The sequence below is a fragment of the Amblyraja radiata genome, chromosome 2 (genome assembly GCF_010909765.2).
Source record: "Amblyraja radiata isolate CabotCenter1 chromosome 2, sAmbRad1.1.pri, whole genome shotgun sequence".
Lineage (NCBI taxonomy): Eukaryota > Metazoa > Chordata > Chondrichthyes > Rajiformes > Rajidae > Amblyraja > Amblyraja radiata.
This window is the reverse complement of record NC_045957.1, coordinates 23,985,334-24,007,172: the sequence shown is the minus strand read 5'-3', so window position 1 is coordinate 24,007,172 and position 21,839 is coordinate 23,985,334. Positions and strand designations below refer to the sequence as shown.

Genomic DNA, 21,839 nt, shown 5'->3' with positions numbered 1-21,839 from the left:
CGCAAAGTACTTGTCTGTATCAAAGACCCCACAAGGGAGACGCAGTGGTAGAGTTGCTGCCTTAAGGCACCATAGACCCAAGTTCAATCCTGACTACAGTGCTGTCTGTGTGCAGTTTGTTTGTTCTCCCTATGACCACGTGGGTTTTCCCCGGGTGCTCTGGATTCCTTCCACTCTCCAAAGACATACAGGTTTGTAGGTTAATTGGCTGGAGTAACTCAGCGGGAGTAACCCAGCATCTCTGGAGAGAAGGAATGGGTGAAATTTCGAGTCGAGACCCTTCTTCAGTCTGACAAGGGATAAGGGAAACAAAAGATATAGACAATGATGTGGAGAGAAAAAGAACAATGAATGAAAGATATGCAAAAAAGCACCGATGATTAAGCAAACAGGCCATTGTTAGCTGTTTGTTGGGTGAAAATGAGAAGCTAGTGTGACGTGGGTGGGGGAGGGATAGAGAGAGAGGGAATGCCGGGGCTACCTGAAGTGAGAAATCAATATTCATACCATTAGGTTGTAAGCTGTCCAAGCGAAATATGAGATGCTGTTCCTCCAATTTGCGTTTAGACTCACTCTGACAATGGAGGAGACCTAGGACAGAAAGATCTGTGTAGGAATGGGAAGGAGAATTAAAGTGTCCAGTGATCAGGTAGGTTCAGGCGGGCTGAGTGAAGGTGCTCTGCTAAACGATCGCCCAGTCTGCGTTTGATCTCGCCGATGTATAAGAGTCCACATCTTGAGCAACGGATACAGTAGATGAGGTTGGAGGAGGTGCAAGTGAACCTCTGCCTAACCTGAAAGGACTGTCGGGGTCCCTGGACAGAGTTGAGGGAGGACGTATAGCGACAGGTGTTGCATCTCCTGCGATTGCAGGGGAAGGCACCTGGGGAGTGAGTGGTTTGGGTGGGAAGAGATGAATTAACCATCCCTTCCCACCCAGGTTGCGGAGAGAACGGTCTCTGCGGAAGGCGGAAAGGGGTGGAGATGGGAAAATGTGGCTAGTGGAAGGATCCCGTTGGAGGTGGCAGAAACTTTGGAGGATTATGTGTTGTATGCGCCGGCTGATGGGGTGGAGGGTAAGGATTAGGGGGTCTCTGTCTCTTGCGACTAGGGGGAGGGAGCGGGGCGGAGCTGCTGGGTACCAAGGAGACATGAGTGAGGGCCTCATCTATGATGGGAGAGGGAAACCCCCGTTCCCTAAAGAATGAGGACATCTTGGATGTCCTGGTATGGAACTCCTCATCTTGGGTGCAGCTGCGGCCTGGACGGAGGAATTGGGAGTAGGGGATAGAGTCTTTGCAGGAAGCAGGGTGGGAAGAAGTGTAGTCGAGATAGTTGTGGGAGTCAGTGGTTTGTAATAGACATCAGTCATTAGTCTATTTCCTGGATGGAGACTGTGAGATCAAGAAAGGGGAGAGAGGTGTCGGAGATGGTCCAAGTAAATTTGAGTGCCGGATGAAAATTGGTGGTGAAGTTGTTGAAGTCAGCGAGTTCTGCATGGGTGTAAGAGGTAGCACCGATGCAGTCATCAATGTAGCGGAGGTAGAGTTCGGGAATAGGGCCAGTGTACGCCTGGAACAGGGATTGTTCAACGTACCCTACAAAGAGGCAGGCATAGCTGGGGCCCATGCGGGTGCCCATAACTACGCCTTGGACTTGGAGGAAGTGGGAGGAGTCAAAGGAGAAGTTGTTGAGGGTGAGGACCAGCTGTAGGCGGAGTGGAGTGTTAGTAGAGGGAAATTGGATGGTTCTGGGGTGGAGGAAGAAACAAAGGGCTTTAAGGCGGGGGATGGAGTTGTTGAACGTCCATAGTAAAGATGAGGGAGTGGGGGCTCGGAAAATGGAAGTTATTAAAGAGACGAAGGGCATGTGAGGTATCTTGGACATAGGTCGGGAGAGATTGGACCAGAGGGGATAGGATGGAGTCGAGGTACGTGGAAATCATTTCCGTGGGACAGGAACAGGAACAAACAATGGGTCTGCCAGGGCTGTTGTGTTTGTGGATTTTGGGGAGAAGGTAAATCCAGGCTGTGCAGGGATGGGAAACGATAGGTTGGAGGCTGTGAAAGGGAGACAGCCAGAATTGATGAAATCAAAAATGGTGTGTGAGATTAAGGCCTAGTGCTCGTCTGGGATCATCGTCCATGGATAGGTAGGAGGAGGTGTCTGAGAGTTGTCGCCTGGCCTCATCCCGGTAGAGGTCAGCATGCCAGACTACCACAGCACCTCCCGTGTCGGCAGGGTTGATTATAATGTCAGGGTTGCTGCAGAGTGAGTGGAGGGCTGTACGTTCAGAGGGGGTGAGGTTAGAGTTGGTAAGGGGAGTGGAAAAGTTGAGACAGTTGATGTCACATCGGCAGTTAGAAAAAAAAGAGGTCTAGAGAGGGTAGAAGGCTGTTCTGGGGAGTCCAGGAGGAGGGGGACCGGTGGAGACGGGAGAAGGGGCCATCACTGGGTGGTGAGGACTCCTTCCCTTAGAAAAATGCACGGAGGCAGAGGCGACGGAAGAAAAGCTCTACGTCATGGCGGACCCGGGACTCGTTGAGGTGGGGGCGGAGGGGAACGAAGGTCAGGCCTCTGTTGAGGACAGACCTTTCCGTATCGGAATGACGGATGTCAGGGTGGATGGTGAAGACATGACAAGGGTGGGGGTTGGGGTCGGAGGAGGGCCGGGGAGTGGACTAAGGCCGAGGTGAGATCTGGTGGGAGAATGGTGGGTGTTCAGAGAGGAGGGGGGGGTGTGAGGAATATTATATGTGTTGGGTCAGGGTAACCTGGTTAAAAGAGGGGGAAGGGGGAGACCTGTCACTACTGAGGTTCCCTGTAGGAGGGGAGGGGGGGGGGGGGGATGTAGGACCCAGCAGTCAGACCACTTGGTTTGGGCGTCTGCATCGTGGGTAAACTGAATATGTTTTGTTTGATTGCAGACAATGTGATACAGAAGATAAAATGGCATTATAACCATTCTAACCGTCCATCATTAAAGATCAGCGTGACAAATATCCAGAGGGAGCTAAAGGTGACGCCACCTCGACAGGTGAACTTGGATGACATTGTGATCTCCAATGGGACACTGAATGGACATCTCCATTTATGTTCTGGCTCTGGTAAGCTCAGATCAGACAATGCTTCATGAGTCGATTGATTTATATCCCAAATATAATTTTCAATAAACCACTCACTTAAATTGCTTCGTGAGATCAGCAAGAACTTGCTGGTGGAGACACCAGGAACTGCAAATGCTGGGATCTTGGGCACAACACTAAGTGCAGGAGGAATCTAGTCCATGCCGACCATCGATCACCCGTTCTCTGTTTTCCCATTTTCTTATCCTCTCCCTGCCACACTCAGGAAAATTTAAAGAGGCCAATTAACCTACAAACCCACACGTGCAAACTCCACACAGACAGCACCCGATCGAACCCGGGTCTCTGGTGCTGTGAGGCAGCAGCTCTACCAGCTGCACCACTCATCTGATTTGTTATAAATGATAGGCATATCTGTTCAGCATTAACTATGATAGGCATTCAGTGGTTTAGGATGTTGAAGTCTCCATTCAGCATAGTAGACTGTGATGTGAGGATTCAGGTTTGTGGTGCTTAGATTCATAGAGTTATGCAGCATGGAAATAAGACCTTCAGCCCAACCTGTACGTCTGTGGCGAGTGGGAGGAAACCGGAGCACCCAGAGAAAACCCACACGGTCTTGGGGAGAACACACAGACAGCATCCTGTAGACCGGATTGAACCCGGGTCTCTGGCGCTGTAAGGCAGCAACTCTACCGCTGCTCCACTGTCATAAGGTCATAAGTGATAGGAGCAGAATTAGGCCATTCAGCCCATCAAGTCTGCTCCCCCATTCAATCATGGCGGATCTTTCTCTCCCCCCTAATCCCATTCTCCTGCCTTCTCCCCAGAACCCATGACACCCGTACTAATCAATAATCTCTATCTCTGCCTTAAAAGTATACATTGACGGCCTCCACAGCCTTCTGTGGCAAAGAATTCCACAGATTTACCACTAAGGAAATTCCTCCTCATTAATCCCACTGTGCTGTCTCTACCAAGAAGGGGCTTTGATAAAAATGTAAATTGTCCCTCGTGTGTAGGATAGTATCAGTGTATAGGGTGATCATTGCTTAGCGCGGGCTCGGCGGGCTGAAGGGTCTGTTTCCGCGCTGTATCTCTCAAGGCTATACCACTTAGTCTTTCTGCTCTACAACTATTGACAACACCATGTAATTTACTGTGTAAATCATGTCAGGGCCTAATTTCCTTCTTTAGTTGATCTAGATCCTGTTGTAATCTTGAATGTACAAATGATGAATGAATGAATAAGTTTATTGGCCAAGGATGTACACATACAAGGAATTTGCCTTGGTGCTCTGCTCGCAAGTAACAACACGACATACAGTGACAGAATGACACATAAAACATTAAACATTAATAATAAAACATTACAGTTTAAACATGCGAATGAAATAAAATACCAGAGCAAAAGGAGGCTGCAGACTTTTGGTTATTGAGTAGAGCAACTACTCGTGAAAAAAAGCTGATTTTATGTCTGGTTGTGGCAGCTTTGACAGTCTGGAGTCGCCTTCCAGAGGGAAGTGCTTCAATGAGTTTGTGGCCAGGGTGAGAGGGGTCAGAGATGATCTTACCCACTCGCTTCCTGGCCCTTGCAGCGTACAGCTCGTCAATGGGGGGGAAGGTTGCAGCCAACAACCTTCTCAGCTGATCGGACGATTCGCTGCAGCCTCCGGATGTCGTGCTTGGTGGCTGAGTCAAACCAGACCATGATGGAGAAGGTGAGGACAGACTCTTGATGGGCGTATAGATTTGGACCATTATTACTTGTGGCAGATTGTGTTTCCTCAGCTGTCGCAGGAAGTACATCCTCTGTTGGGCCTTTTTGACTGTGGAGTCGATGGTGGCCCCCCATTTCAGGTCCTTGGAGATGATGGTTCTAAGAAACTTAAAAGCCTCCACAGATGTGACTGTGGTGTTGTTGATGGTGAGTGGGGGGAGAGGAGGGGGAGCTCTCCCCCTCCTACATCCTCATCCAAATAGTTAATCTGTATGACAAACCGATGGAGATCCAGCACTGATCACTGTGGCACACCACTGGTCACAGGCCTCCAATTGGAACAGCAACCTGCCATCATCACCCTCTGATTCCTACCCCCAAGGCAATTATATATCCAGTTGGCCTAGTTCCATTTAATCTTAGCCTTCAAGACCACAGTAAAATGGATTCCTGGCACACTGATTTAGGGTTAGGCATATACATTGCTTGACATACAATAGAGCTGTCAGAACAAGAGAAAAATAAATGGTTGGGAATGTTAGAAGGGTGTGAGAATGAATAAATCTACTCTTTTGCCTGGAGTTGATCGCCCCATTATAGGAATGGTATGGAGACTTTGGAGAGGGTGCAGAAGATGTTTATCAGAATGCTGCCTGGATTAGAGGGTTTCAGCCACAGGGAGATATTGGATGGACTTGGATTGTTATCTCTGGAATGCTGGAGTTATAGAGGCACAGAGAGCCATTGAGTCATACAGCGTGGAAACAGGCCCTTCGGCCTGCCATGACCACACTGACCAACATGCTCCATCTAGGTTGAGAGGAGACTATATAAAATTATGAGAGGGTAGAAAGTCAGAACCTTTTTCCCAGGATGGAAATGTCAAAGAGGGCATAGCTATAAGGTGAATGGAGCAAGTATTTTTATACGGTGTGCTCCACACATCTACGGATGTGTGCAACGTGCTGGTGGGGGTGGAAGCAGACACCATAGTGGCGTTTAAGAGGCTTTTAGATAGGTACATGGATAAGCAGGGAATGGAGGGATATGGATCATGTGCAGGCAGATAGTTTATCTTGATATCATGTTGATATCATCACGGACATTGTGGGGCGAAGGACCTGTTCCTGTTCCGTACGGTTCGATTTTCTTTCACACGAAAAAGTGCTTTCTATAATAATCCTTAAACTTCCATTAATAAATAAGAGCAGTGGTTAAACAGATTGCTTCTGATCACTATTTCAAACCTTGTTTTATTAACCCGCAGCACCCAGTTACAGGCTGGAAATTGTGAGTGCACTTGGGATCCTATCGATTATCCTTAACATTGTATGCGGAGCTCTCAATCTCATCCGTGGAGTTCACCTCATCGAACACAACTTTCAGGTAAATGCAATATAGCTGCATAGTTTTCACTGGTGCAGTGCAATATAGCTGGAATATTTTCTGTATGATCCTTTGATAGGCTAGACTACTGACTGATTCACCTCTACACTGGGGGCATTGGACTTTGTCTCTGGAATTGATGTACTACAAGGCTGAGAACTTTATTCTGCACTCCCCTTTGCTCTACCTATTATATTTAAGTTTGACTTGATTGTATTTATGTATAGTATTATTTGATCTAATTGAATTGTATGTAAAGCAAAGCTTGTCATGATGAAACAATAATGAACCTAAACCGTAACCAGGAAAAGGCTCAAAGTGCTGGAGTAACTCAGTGGGCCAGGCACCATCTTTAATTTAATTTGATTTAGAGATACAGCATGGAAACAGGCCATTTGGCCCACCAAGTCTGCGCCGACCAATGATCACCCGTTCACTAGTCCTATGTCACTCCACTATCGTATCCTATACACTAGGGACAATTTACAGAGGCCAGTTAACATACAAACCTGCACGTCTTTTGGAATGTGGGAGGAAACTGGAGCACCCGGAGTCACAGGGGGAACGTGAAGCTGTCGTGGCACTGTAATTTCCTGAAAAAGGATTATTAAAGGAATAATCATAATCATAACGTACAAATTCCGTACCGACAGCACCCATAGTCAGAATCGACCCTGGCGCTGTAAGGCAGCAACCATACCGCTGCCCCACTGTGCCACTCTCTGGAGAACATAGATAGGAAGAAGGGTCCCAACCTGAAATGCCACCTATCCATGTTCTCCAGAGATGCTGCCTGACCCGCTGAGTTACTCCAGCACATTGTGTCTTTGTGTTCTCCAGCATCTGCATGCAGTTCCTTGTGTCTCCTAAACCAGGGTATTTGAATCAACTGGCAAAGATGGGAATGAATGTAGAAACTGTGTTGCACGTGAACTTGTTGAATCCTGCCTTTATTGGCATCTACTTCAGGGGAAAATAATCTTTTGTTTCTGATCACTCTGTTTTTCACCAGGACAGTAATGAAGAAAAGGGATCAGTTGTTGCATTTCTTGTAGCTTTCATTAGCTGTGCATTTCAGGTAAGTTAACTTTCTTTTTATTCTTGTTAAACGATTAGATCACTGGAAGTTGACGTGCAAAATGCTGTCTGCTTTTAGGAGGACAAATGCTACCTTGGTTTTTATTACTAGAGGGTTTTTAGTGCAAGAGGAAAGTTGACTTACAAAAATTACTTGGGAAAGAACATAGCTGAACTATGTTTAAGAAAGAACTGCAGATGCTGGAAAAATCGAAGGTAGACAAAAATGCTGGAGAAACTCAGCGGGTGAGGCAGCATTTATGGAGCGAAGTAATAGGTGACGTTTTGGATCTTCTTCAAACTGATGTCGGGGTGGAGGGGGGGGGAGAAGAAAGGAAGAACGGAGACAGTGGGCTGTGGGAGAGCTGAGAAGGGAAGGGGAAAGGGAAAAAGCAAGGACTGAAATTGGAGAAGTCAATGTTCATACCGCTGGGGTGTAAACTACCCAAACAAAATATGAGGTGCTGCTCCTCCAATTTACGGTGGGACTCACTCTGGCCATGGAAGAGGCCCAGGACAGAAAGGTCGGATTCAGAATGGGAAGGGGAGTTGAAGTGCTGAGCCACCGGGAGATCAGGTTGGTTATTGTGAATTGAGCGGAGATGTTGGGCGAAGTGATCGCCAAGCCTATGCTTGGTCTCACCGATGTAGAGCAAACCGTCCGGTCCTCCTGGTCTATACAGAGGCTCACTGTGACCTGACCTCCCTCCCACTACAGTCATAAAGTCATCGAGTAATACAGTGTGGACACAGGCCCTTCAGCCCAACTCACCCCGCCGGCCAACAATGTCCCAACTAGTATTCATCCAACTTTGGGAATGATCTCCCTTCCCTTTTTGCCTCACATTTTTCAGCTCCACTTGCACTTGAGTTCTAGGAGGTGAGTTGTTCATGTCCTTTCTTGTTGTGCCGTATTTTATTTTTGTCCTCTTGCTTCACCTTGTCCTCCAGTTTTGTTCAGATTAAAATGACTCTGGAATGCAAACATTCTGTAGATGTTGGAAACTGGAAATAAAAGGCAGGAGATAGTGAAGGATTCAGCAGGTCAAGCAGCATCTGTGGAGAGAGAAACAGTAGACGTGATGAATTTTCGTCAGAATCAAAGATTAAAGTCGTGATTTATTCTCTACGAGTAATGCTATTTTCCTGATTAATAGTTCCTGCTTTGAACATCATACATCTACATCATACAACTGTGCAGCAAAACCCTTTACATAACCTCATGCGATATAGGAGCGGAATTAGTCCATTTGGATCATCGAGTCTGCTCTGCCATTTGATCCTGGCTGATCGATTTTCCCTCTCAACCCCATTCTTCCGCCTCCCCCGTAATCTTTCACACCCTTACTTACGTCAACAACATAATTGAACAATTTTCCTAGAGTAGTGAGGGTTGAGATTATTTTCTCTTAAAACCAAAATGGTGGGGCAGCAGTATAGTTGTTGCCTTACAGCACCAGAGATCCAAGTTCGATCCTGACTAATGGTGCTGTTTGTATAGAATTTATACATTCTCCCCGTGACCTGAGTGGGTTTTCTCCGGGATCTCGGGTTTCCTCCCACATTCCAAAGACGTACAGGTGTGGCGTGGAAAAATTGTGAATTGTAAATTGTCCCTCGTGTGGGTAGGATAGTTTAAATATACGGGGATTGCTGGTCAGTGCGGACTCGGTGGGCTGAAGGGCCTGTTTCCGTACTGTATCTCTAAACTAAACTCAAAAAATTAAACTAAAAGGACAGCCCAGTGGTGCAGCGGTGCAGTTGCTGCTCTTACAGCACCAGAGACCTGGGTTCGATCCTGACTATGGGGGCATTCTGTATGGAATTGGTACGTTCTCCCTATGACCTCATGCGTTTCCTCCAGGTGCTCTGGTTTCTTCTCACATTCCAGAGATGTGCAGGTTTGTAGGTTTTAATTGGCTTCTGTAAATCCTAGTATAAAGGATAGAACTAGTGTACGGGTGATTGTTGGTTGGCGTGGACCTGGTGGGCCGAAGGGCCTGTTTCCACGCAGTATCTCTCAACTAAAAAAAAATTGATTCACACTTTCCAGGCACTGTTAATCTTGAGAAAATGTCGATAAAATTCCTTTATCAAGAATATTATACAACCCTTTGCTGCATTAGTTGAGTCATGTTTAATTTATGTTTATTGAATTCATCTTCTTACCTTAAATCTACTTAATCCCAAAATAGATTAGGTAGACAGTCTGAATCTTTTTCTCAGGATGGAAATGTCAATCTTTAAAGTGAGAGAGGTAAAGTTTATAATAATAATAATAATATAATAACTTTATTTATAAAGCACTTTAAACAGCCGCAGCTGCCACAAAGTGCTGTACATGAGAACTCATGGACAAAAAGTTATTACAAACCATTAAAAACCGTAAAACGAAGGACTAAAAAACAGTAAAAATTAAAAGACATTAAAAGCACTAAGAACAGGAGCAATGTCTCAGCCAGTGTCGAAAGCCAGAGAATAAAAATTAGTTTTTAGGGAGGATTTGAAGATGGACAGTGAGGGGGCCTGTCTGATGTGCAACGGCAAGGTGTTCCAGAGTGCCGGAGCAACAACAGAAAAGGCTCTATCCCCTCTGAGCTTCCGCTTAGACCTTGGTACCTTAAAGGAAAAGTACAGAGCAAGTTTATCACACAGAAAGTGTGGGTGCCTGGAACTGCTGCCAGGGTTGGTGGTGGAGGCTGTTATGATCGTGGCGTTTACGCGACTTTTAGATGGGCACATGGGTTTGCATTAAGTGGAGGGATACAGATTACGTATAGGCTGATGAATTTAGATCTTATTCTGATTAATTTATTATCTTGACATTATGTTCGACCCTGATACAGGAAAGGGTTTGCTCCTGTGCTATTCTGCTCTATGTTTTGGGTATCATTCATGTTGCTGTTTGCAGATAGCTTTAAGCCTCTTATATTATCCAAAAAGTTATTGATTCAAGGGGTGGAAGGGAGGCTTCCATTGTACGGAGCCACAGTCAAACACCAATTGAATTACTCTGCAGTTTTGGACAGAACACTTCAGGGTAACCGTGAGGTTCAAAGCAGATTGACTATAATACCACGTAATATTGATGGGTTTAATTTAGCAAACAGTTGAATAAACTTAATGTATTCCCTGGAGTGTGGAAGATTAAGGGTTTAACTAATTGAGGTGATTAACAGGATAAAAGGCCTGAACAGAGTAGACTAATCATTCCCCATGAAGAAGGATTCACCACAAGGGAGTGTTTTCTTGAAATTAAAACCAGACAATTTAGATGACTAATGGAAATCTGCTCTTTTATTCAAAGTGCACTGGTAATCTGGAACCAGAACAGAAGTGCGAGTATTCTGTAGGAAGGAACTGCAGATGCTAGTTTACACCGAAGATAGACACAAAGTGCTGGAGTAACTCAGCGGGTCAGGCAGCATCTCTGGAGAAAACAAATAGGCGGCCCTTCGGGTTGAGACCCTTCTTCAGACTCAGAGTCAGGGGAGAGGGAAACTAGAGGTATGAAAAGGTACAGAACAAATCAGAGCCGGCACCGATGACTAAGGAAATGTGGAGCCCACAATGGTCCCTTGTTGGCTGTGGAAGAGTTGATAACGAAGTCATACAAGGGTTGAGTGAGGAGCAAGAGAAAGCTTTCCTCAACAGTGGCGCAGAGGTAGAGTTGCTGCCCTACAGCATCAGACCCCTGGGTTAATTCCTGACTACAGGTGTTGTCTGTATGGAGTTTGTACGTTTTCCCTGTGACAGCATGGGTTACCTCCGGGGGCTCCGGTTCCTCCCACACTCCAAAGACGTGTAGATTTATAGATTAATTGGCTTCTGCAAATTGTCCCTAGTGCTTGGGATAGAATTAGTGTACGGGTGATGGAAGGTCGGCGTGGTCCCAGTGGGCCAAAGGGGCCTATTTCCATTCAGAATAACTAAGGTAAGTTAAACTGGTCTGTATTTGGCCAATGGCTGGATTTCCAACCTTCCCTCTGTCTGATAGCTCAGAATTACTCTTCAGACGATCAATATATTTGCAGCTGACACCAAAATTGGTGGTATCATGTACAATGGGGAAGGATATCTAAGTTCACAAAAGGATTTGCATCAAATGGGGAAGTGGGTCAAGACATGGATGATGGAATTTACCTGGGACAAGTATGAGGTGTTGTATTTTGATAAGTGAAACCAGACCATGACTCGCACAGTAAACGGTCCTCCCAGGAGAGCCGAGAGACCTAGGAGTAGAGGTACACAGTTCCCTGAGGGCGGTGACATAGGTGACGAAGAAGGCATTGGGCACGCCTGCCTTCATCAGTCAGGGTGTTGACTATGAAGATGGGAAGTCATATTACAATTTAGTTTAGTTTAGAGCTACAGCAAAGAAGGAGGCCCGTCGGCCTACCGAGTCCACGTCGACCAACGATCACCCTTACACAACTTCTACGTTAGACCAGTTTCGTAACCTACACAGTCGGGGCAATTTATAGAAGCCAATTAACCTACAAACCAGCATGTGTTGGGGATGTGGGTGGAATGTGGACCATCCCATCAGCCAGCGGTTGAAGCTCCCGCGCCGGGGCGATCGATGCTCCTGCGGCTTCGAGTTCCCGATGTCGGTCTCTGACAGAGACTGCGGGCTCCGTGATGTTAAGTCCGCAAGCACCCACAGTTGGAGCGCTCAAAAGTCGGTCTCCAGCAAAGGCCGGCAACTGCTCAATACTAGGCCGCAGTGCGGACGGAGATACGATACAGAAAAAATCACATCGCCGTCGAGGTAAGAGAGTAGAAAAAGTTTCCCCCATCCCCCCTCGCCCCTCCCCCCTCCCCCACGCCCCACACAAAACAAGCTAAAGATCACTAAAAACATATATTTAACACATACATTTAAAACACAAAGAAGGAAAGGACAGACAGACCCGGTGGATCCACGTGAGGGTGCAGTCTCTCGTCGTCAGTGAGGAGGAGCTGGCTATCTTGGGTTTGTCCCAGCAGCTCACTCTGGCCGCAAGAGGAGGCGCTGGCGGTCTCAGGCTTCTACTGAGCCTGTGAAAGAGGTACAGTTAGTGGGAGATCTTTCACTTTCTCACCCATTCTTCCTGTACTGCTTTCTTCCTTTAGTTTAGTTCAGAGATACAGTGCGAAAACAAGCCCTGTGGCTCACCGAGTCCATGCCGATCAGCGATCCCCGTACGTTAACACTATGCTATACACTAGGGACACTTTACAATTTGTACCGGCGCCAATCAACCTACAATCCTGTACATCTTTACAGTGGGTGAGGTAACGGGATCTCCCGGAGTAAACCCACGTGGTCACAGGGAGAACGTGTAAACTGCGTACAAACAGCACCCATAGACAGGATCAAACCAGGGTCTCCGACGCTGTCAGGCAGAAGTTCTACCGCTGCGCCACTGTTCCGCCCTTCCTCTCTTGCTTCCTCTCTCTCCCCTCTGGCTGGAACTCCCTTGGTTTACATGTAGTAGGGCTGACAAGGTGCAGTTGAGTTTAGTTTAGTTTAGAGATCTAACATGGAAACAGTCCATTCGGGCCAACTAGTCCCTGCCAACCAGCTATCCCCGTACACTAGCACTATCCTACACACTAGGTACAATTTACAATTTTTACCGAAGCCAATTAACCTACAAACCTACTGTACGTCTTTGGAGTCTTGGAAGGAAGTCGAAGCACCCGGGGAAATCCCATGCATCATGGGGAGAACGTACAAACTCTGTAGAGCCAGCACCTGTAGTCAGGATTGCTGTAAGGCAACAACTCGACCGCTGCACCACCATGGCGGTGCACAGGGCTGTTTCTCATTTGCCTGTGGCCTCGGCTCAATCCAGAGCGCTGTCCATGGAACTGGCCTCCGCCAGCCAGCTGCTGTTTGTGGTGCTGATGGTTGACTTCTGGTCTCTGCCGGTGACGGGGATCAGAGCGTCCCATAGGGAGGACTGCGTTGTCACAAGAGATATTAAATTATGAGAGGCTTGGATAAGGTGGGCGGCCACACTCTTTTTCAGCTGCAGGAGGCAGCCCAGGAGAAGCCTTCCCAACATACTCCCCCATCTCTCCCCAGCCGTCCTGGGTGAAGAGAACACACTTGGACAGCAGGTGGCAGCACCAAGGAGCAGGCAGTGTGAAATTTGCAGGCTGACTGCGAACATTGTTACACATCCTGTGTGAACATTCAACTCGTTGTGGCTGAGATTGAGGTCTGGGATCTGAAATGTCATCTATCCATGTTCTCAGAGATGCTGCCTGACCCGCTAAGTTACTTTAGCATTTTATGTCTATCTTTGGTATAAACCAGCATCTGAAGTTCCTTTCTATTACGTTTTACAAGCATTAAAAGCAGTTGGTTAAATGTGATTCGATCGAATGGGGTTAATTGAATTAGGGCAGTACACTAGAGGAGCTGCTGCCTCACAACGCCTGAGACCTGGGTGCGATCCTGACCTCGGATGCTATCCATGCGCAGTTTGCACGTTCTCCCTGTGACCGCTTTGGTTTCCTCTGGGTGCTCCGGTTTCCGCCCACATCCCAAAGACGTGCGGGGTTGTAGGTTAATTGGCCTCTGTAAATTGCCCCTAGTGTGTTGGGAGTGGATGGGAAAGTGGGATAACATAGAACTAATGTGACCAGGTGATCGGTGGTCAACGTGGACTCGGTGGGCCGAAGGGCCTGCTTCCATGCTATACCTCTTATACGCAGGCACTCAAATGGTACAGCTGTATTGATTGCCCTGGTTCTTAACTAAGTTTAAAAGTGCAAAGAATGACTGTAAAATATGCATTAAACAAATTTCTATTTGTATTTGAAAACCTCTAAAAAAATGCAGACGCTGGAAACCTGAAATAAAAACAGAAAATGTAGGAATGGATTAGTAGGTTGCACAGCATCTGTGGAAAAATAAACTGTCTGTCTTTCCACAGATGTTGCCTGACTCGCTGAGTGTTTACAGTGTCTTCTGTTTTTATTGCTGTGTTCCCCCAACACTTTGAATTATAGCAGAGGAAGCAGTTGTGGCAGGTACAATAATAACATTTTAAATATACAGGTACATTAAAAGGACAGGTACATGGACAGGAAAGGTTTAGAGGGATATGGGACTAGCTGAGATGGGGCATGGACGAGTTGGACCGAAGTACCTGTTCTGTGCTGCATGACTATAACTAGTGGGCGGTACAGTGACACAGCAGTGTAGCTACTGCCCCACAGACATGTGCTCGATCCTGACTGCGGGTGCTGTCTGTGTGGAGTTTGGATCTTCTCTCTGTGACCGCATTGGTTTCTTCCAGGTGCTCCGGTTTCTCCCTCGTTCCAAAAACGTGCAGGTTTGTTGGTTTTTTGCCTTCTGCAGATTGTCTCTAGTGTGTAGGATGCGAAAGAAGGATAACATAGAACTAGTTTCAGAAACAGTTAGACAGGTACATGGATAGGACAGATTTGGAACGATATGGACCAAATGTGGGCAGGTAGGACTAGTGTAGCTGGGACATGTTGGCTGATGTGGGCAAGTTGAGCCGATGAACCTGTTTTCATGCTGTATCATTCTAGTTACTGGGTGATTGATGGTTGCTGGGGACTTGGTGGGCGAAAGGGCCTGCTTCCACGCTGTTTCTCCAAACTAAACTAAACTAAACGCGAACAACTTGCCACTTTCAATTACTCGCAAGTAATTGAAACAACTACGTTTGTTTCCTTGGCTAGTCCATATTCCAATCCCAGGTTCTCCGAGTCAATAGCATCCTAATTTGGAAAGGTTTAGAGGGATATGGGCCAAATTCGGGCAAATGGGACTAGCATAGATGGTGCATCTTGGTTGACATGGGCAAGTTGGGCTGAAGGGCCTGCTTATGCGCTGTATGACTCTGTTTTGCTCTGTGTTTACTGTAGCCGCTGTTTGAATCTCACTTCTCCCAGCTTGCATGGATTTGTGTAAGAGTCAAGTATATGTGTTAATGATTGAATGTTCCTTTTTCAGTGTTACCTGTACATCTTCTACGTGTCGGCGAGAACAATCAAGGCACCTGTAGCGCTGGTTCTCCTTTGTATATGCAACCTTTATTTATTTGGGTTGAGGAACATTTGGCAAATCTTCTTCCACTTGGGAGTGGCGTGCCTGTCCACGCAGCAGATATTGTCGAGGAGGATGACAGAGAGACTTGCTGACTGCGGAGTCTGATGCCTGAGAGCTCCTGTCCCATTGACGACCTCCGGGAAAAGTCCAGCCCTCCAGCGCTCCCTCTCAAATGTGCCTTCCTTGTGTCCAATAACGTCAACGCCATCGCCTACCACCGCGGCCACTGCCTGGATGAAAAATAGCAAAACGCTTGCAAGGAATGTAAAATGTCCGCCCCTTCTCAAAGTGGAAGATCCGACAAGAGAGGAAGTGGAAACACAAGGAACTGCAGTTGCTCTTTTACAAAAGGAAAGACACTAAGTGCTGGAGTATCTCAGCGGGTCAGACAGCACCCCTGGGGAACATGGACAGGTGACCTTTTGGGTCGGGACCCTTGAGTATTCTTCCATACGAGAGGATGATGATCACTCTAAAATTTAGTGTGCGATGATGAATTCGGAGGAGCCACTGGATGATACCTCATTGTGTCCATGGAGTGAGTTGAGGCCTTTGTGTTCACTTGGCTGGAGATAATTGGACCTGGGGAATGCTACGTATTCCCAGTTTAAAGTAACACATTCTTCCTGTAACTATATTATTTCCGTAAGTTGAGGCAGTTCATTTGGTGAACTGCAGTTGTGCTCTTGAATTGGGGTTGTGCCACTATGCAGGAGGTACAACTGTAAGATGATAGGGACAGTTTTTGCCTCCAGCTGTGCACAGAGCAATGTTCATAAATTCATGTCATCGGAGCAGAATTAGGCCATCCGTCCCATTGAATCTACTCCATCCTTCAATCATTCCTGATCTACCTTTCCCTCTCAATCCCATTCCCCTGCCTTCTGCCTTCTCCCGAGGCTGGATGGAGGGAGCTTGTTGCTCTGTTAGAATGTCATGTTCCTGCCCCACTGCTGAGGTCTACAATCTTCACATCACTTCCGTTACGGATAAACGTGTTGGGCCAGGGACTTGGGAATAGTTTGTGATCATGTTTTTTCTGTATGTAACTCAGGATAACGATCCTTTTCTTAAAGAAAATAATACCGATTAATAGGACTGCTCAAGAGATAATGTCTATAGAATTTAGCCCACAAGACACAGGAACAGAATTAGACCATTCTGTCCATCGAGTCTTCTCTGCCGTTCGATCATGGCTGATCTATATTTCCCTCTCAACTCTATTCTCCTGCCTTCACCCCGTAACCTTTGACACCCTTACTAATTAAGAACCCATTAATCTCCCTTTTTAAAACACCCAATGACAGCCTCCACCGCCATCTGTGGCAATGACCTCCACAGATTCACCACCCTCTGGCTAAAGAAATTACTCCTCATTTCCATTCTAAAGGTACATCCTTTCATTCTGAAGCTGTGCACTCTGATCACAGACTCTCCCATTAGTGGAAACATCCAGTTGTTAGTTAATCATGTTGTAATAATTTTATTCTCTTGGGGCCGATGTGTTTTTCTGACATTTATCTAGGACAGGGTAGTTCCATTAATTCTGGTGGGGAGGGGTGATATATTAAGGATGTGTTTTAGTGAGTGGTGGGTATATGGAACCAGCTGCAAGAGAACGAAAAAATACACAAAGTCCTGGAGTTACTCAGCGGGTCAGGCAGCATCCCTGGAGAACATGGATGGGTGTTGTTTCGGGTCAGCGCCCATCGTCAGAGCTGCCTGAGAAAGTGGTTGAGGCAGGTATAATAACCACATTTAAAAGACATTTGGTCAGGTTCATTGATAAAGGTCAAATGCGGGCAAATAGGACTTGTTTCAATGGTTACTGGTTGGCATGGACGAGCTGGGCTGAAGTGCCTGTTTCCAATCTGTATGACTGTAAATTGGAAGTTATAGTAGGCCAACATTTGAATGGTGTTCTTTCGTATTCTGCTTGTGAATAGGGTGAGAATCTCATGCTTGTAACGACTACAGATGATATACCATGACTCCCAATGCTTATATTCATTAGTGTAGAGATACAGCATGGAAACAGGCCCTTCAGCCCACCAAGTCCACGGCAACCAGCGATCACCCATACACTACTTTTACCCTACATACCAGGGGCAATTTCTAGAAGCCAAATAACCTGCACGTCTTTGGAATGTGGGAGAAACCGGAGCACCTGAGAAAACCCACGTGGCCACAGCGCCCATAGTCAGGATAGAACCCGGGTCTCTAGACTTGTAAGGCAGCAACTCTACCACTGCAACACTGAGCCACCCCAAATGTGGTCTACAGGTCTAGCTAGTGAAACCTGAGGCACTGGATGAGAAACACAAAGTGCTGGAGTAACTCAGCAGGTCAGGCAGCATCTCTGGAGAAAAAGGATGGGTGATGCTTCAGGTCAGGACCCTTCTTCACACTCCACAGAGGGAGCAGGGGGAAAGGGTCTCACAGACCTCCCGTCCGAGAGAGGAGAATTTGGGCAGAGGGGGAGCGTGCGAGAGGGTCTCACAGAACTGGGGGATGAGCGGAGTTTTGTGCAGATTCAATTTGAAAGCCAAGGTTGTCACTTCTGCTGAACTTGCTAGGTTCCTACCTTTTGAGATACAGACAGTAAAAATGATATTGTTGGTCTGCATTGTTCAGGCAGTGGTTGAGATTTACTGATGGGTACAATGCTCATCATGGATGTAGGGTGAAATGCAGCACGTAGAGGGATTAATGTTAAGGGCAGGAGAGCAAAGTTTAAAAGGGATTAGCGAGGCAAATTTTATTCAGTATTCAGTATTCAGTATTTACTTTAATGTCATTTTAACTGTACTTACATACACAGATGAAACAAATTTTTTTCCGTTTACATAGAGGATGGTGGTACCTGGATTATGCTGCCAGGGGTGGTGGTGGAGGCCGTAATGATAGTAGCATTTAAGAGGCTTTTAAGTAGGTGAATGGATATGCAGGGAATGTAGGGATATGGATCACATGCAGGCATAGATTAGTTTAACTTGGTATTGTGTTCAGCACAAACATTGTGGGCCGAAGGGTGCTGTACTGTTCTATGTTGATCGGATGCAACTTGTTGCTGTAGCTATAGAAGAATAAATCTTAGTAGGGTTGGCACAGTAGTGCAACTGCTGCCTTACAGCGCCAAAGGCCCAGGTTCGATCCTGACTGTAGCTGCTGGCTTTACAGAGTATATACTTTCTCCCTGTAACCACGTGGGTTTACTCCGGGTGCTCAGGTTTCCACCCACACTCCATAGACATACAGGTTTGTAGGTTCATTTGGCTTCGGTAAAAATTGTAAATTGTCCTTAGTGTGCAGGATAGTGTAAGTGTACAGGGTGATCGCTGGTTGGCGTGAACTCGGTGGACAGAAGAGCCAGTTTCCACGCTGTACCTCTAAAACTAAAACTAAATACTAAAACGTGCCCTCCGTCCCAAAAATATTTATTTTCATCCAGGCATCGTTGTCCAGATGGCCATTTATTGCACATTTCTGGCTGGTTTTGAGAAGATGGTGATGAGTTGTCTTCCAGGACAAGTGCAGTTTGTACACTGTGGGCTTTGGCTCATTTTTGTTTTTGATTGAAAGACACAGCCTCCCACAGAGTCCACCACGACCATCGATCACCCGTTCACACACAAGTTCTACATTATCACACTTTCTCATCCACTCCCTACACACAAGAGACAATTTACAGAGGCCAATTAACCTACAATACCGCATGTCTTGGGGATGTGGGAGGAAACCGGAGCACCCAGAGGAACCCCACGTGGTCATAGGGAGATCGTGTAAAGTCCACACACAGACAACACCTGAGGTCAGGATCGAACCCGGGTCTCTGGCGCTGTGAGGCAGTAACTCTCCCAAGTTGCACCATCGAGTTGCCCTTCTTGCATGGGTGTTCCAGGCTGTGGTTATACAGAATGTCTAGAGTAACATGGAAGTCAGATCATTGATCTTGCTTATTCAAACCTGAATGCACAGAATACTTGATTGTTTTCATTCATGGATTATGCATGCACTATTATTGATTTTGAAGAAGTTTTTATATTCATTGTATTTATTCTGTTTGAAATGTAAACTCTTGGCTAACATATAATTGTAAGTACATTCATGTGTATGAAGTCCATGCTCTCTTTAGCAGTTGGTACATGCATTTTGACACCAAACTGTTTTTTGTGGTTGCTTCATGTATCTACTTGTGTAAGAAGGAACTGCAGATGCTGATTTAAACCGAAGACAGAGAAAATGCTGGAGTAACACAGCGGGACAGGCAGCATCTCTGGAGAGAAGGAATGGGTGAGCTTTCGGGTCAAGATGAAGAAGGGTTTTGACCCGAAATGTCACCCATTCCTTCTCTCCAGAGATGCTGCCTGTCCCGCTGAGTTACCCCAGCTTTTTGTGTCTATCTTCATATATCTACTTATTTTATTTAGTTTAGTTTAGAGATACAGCGTGGAAACAGGCCCTTCAGCCTACTAAGTCCGCGCCGACCAGCAATCACCCATATACTACTTCTAACCAACACACTGGGGAACATTTACAGAAGCCAATTAACCTACACACCTGCATGTCTTTGGAATGTGGGAGGAAACTGGAGCACCTGGAGAAAACCCACGCGGTCACAGGGAGAACGTACAAACTCTAGGCAGCTCCATTTATGAAGATTCACTTGATATTCGGCATAGCTCTAGGGTGAGAGGATTAAGTTTAAAGGAGACTTAAGGATGGATATGCAGGGAATAGACGGATATGATTTATGTGCAGGCAGATAAGAGTTTGTTCTGGCATCATGTTCGGCACAGACATTGTGGGCTTAAGGACCTGTTCCTGTGCTGTACTGTTTCAAAGTTCTTTAAAATATATAGTCTTGGCCTTAAAGGCCCATTGTCTGTGCTTTGAAGAGATTAGTTTAGTTTAGTTTAGAGATACAAGATGGAAACAGGCCCTTCGGCCCATCGAGTCCATGCCAACCATCGACCACTGTTATCCAACTTTCTTGTCCACTCCCTACACAAGAGGGGCAATTTACAGAGGCCAAATTAGCCCACAAACCTGCAAGTCCTTGGGATGTGGGAGGTAACCAGATTATCCGGAGAAAACCCACGCGGTCACAGGGACAAAGTGCAAACTCCACAAAGACAGCACCCGAGGTCAGAATCGAACCTGGCTCTCTGAGGCCGGTGCCCTACTTGCTGCGTCCTGAATGTGTCTCAACCTCCATCCACAGAATGAAGCACTATGTTGTCATTATTTCTCATTTCAATGATAATGGAGAAGGAGTAGTTTCCTAATGCTTACATTCAGGGTGACGGGATGAGTTTGTGTTTACTCGACTGGTATATGGGACACGCTTGGATCAACTCAGAGAGATAGTTGCCTTTCAAAGCCTGCAGCATAGACATTGATGTTGCTAGAATGTGTAGCCTGAACTAGATAAACGTCAGAAAAACACATCGGCCCCAAGAGAATAAAGGCTCATAGATTCACATTTAACTGTGGCGTTTGGAGCATGAAATAGAGTTCTGGAGGAACTCAGCGGATCAGGCAGCATCTCTGGAGGGAATGAACAAGCGACGTTTCTCATTTCCCTTCTTCAGAATTAAGATTTCTTAAGATTGTTCAGAAGTTAGTCGGTGTGAATTAGTGCATTGCCTTGATTGGATGGGAATATGTCACCCAAATGCTACACATTCTAACAACATCACTGTCTATGCTGCAGGCTTTGAAAGGCAACTTTCTTGATCATTGTTGCACAAGAGCTCAGGCAAGGGAGCTTTTAAAAAGATTATTAAAATATTTTACTATTTTCTACTTTGACTTTTAAAAATATATATATTTCTGAGAATAGCGGATGAGGCTTTGTATTGTAGCCAAAGCAACTGAACAATGACCACCCCTTGACTTTCCCACTCGTATGTAAACTCTTAGGTTAAACATAATACAAACTTGCCCATTTTACTGATAAGTTCCACAATTTTCTACATCAACCACGTAAGGGATCGCTGTCAAAATTCATGTGATTGACTAATGTCTTTCATGAGGGCAAATTTGCCATTTCTATGTAGTCAGGCTTACATGTGACTCCAAATCCACTCTTCAATGCTGTCAGAAATGGTTTGGTTACCTGCTTGGATCAAGAGCAGTTTGGGATGGGCAATGATTGCTGTACTGTACATGTCTCCACATCCCAAAGTAGGAAGTAAAAAGAAAGCAGTTAGACTGAGTTTACTGTCCCTGCATCAGTGCATTGGGGTGACAGAGTGAAACTGTTGCCCATAAAGAATGTGAATGATAAATGAGTTTGAATAACATTTGAAAAACAAGGCGGAAGACACAAAGTGCTGGAGTAAGTCAGTGGGAGTTGGAGAATGCAGACAGGCCACGAGCATAAAAGCTCGCGACGGGCCACGGCTACACCGCGGCAGCAGGCCTGATGTCCACCACGGCACTGGGATCCCTCCCGGAGAGGAAAGCTGCCGAGCCTGGAACCTGCTCA

At 46.2% G+C, this 21,839-nt stretch overlaps 1 protein-coding gene across 4 annotated transcripts in view; it reads left to right on the top strand.

Annotated features, from left to right (window-relative positions):
* The window catches only part of sec22c (SEC22 homolog C, vesicle trafficking protein), a 31,819-nt gene extending 15,199 nt beyond the window's left edge, over positions 1-16,620 (top strand). For 2 of the 4 annotated variants that reach the window (XM_033043261.1, XM_033043273.1), the window contains 4 exons: positions 2,928-3,107; positions 6,074-6,192; positions 7,205-7,270; positions 15,251-16,620. In XM_033043261.1, coding sequence (XP_032899152.1) covers positions 2,928-3,107; positions 6,074-6,192; positions 7,205-7,270; positions 15,251-15,451 — 566 coding nt within the window. In that variant the 3' untranslated portion in view covers positions 15,452-16,620. The remainder of the gene's footprint in view (positions 1-2,927; positions 3,108-6,073; positions 6,193-7,204; positions 7,271-15,250) is intronic. The other 2 variants (XR_004415696.1, XM_033043254.1) reach the window with 2 other exon arrangements.
* Positions 16,621-21,839: the final 5,219 nt, after the last annotated feature.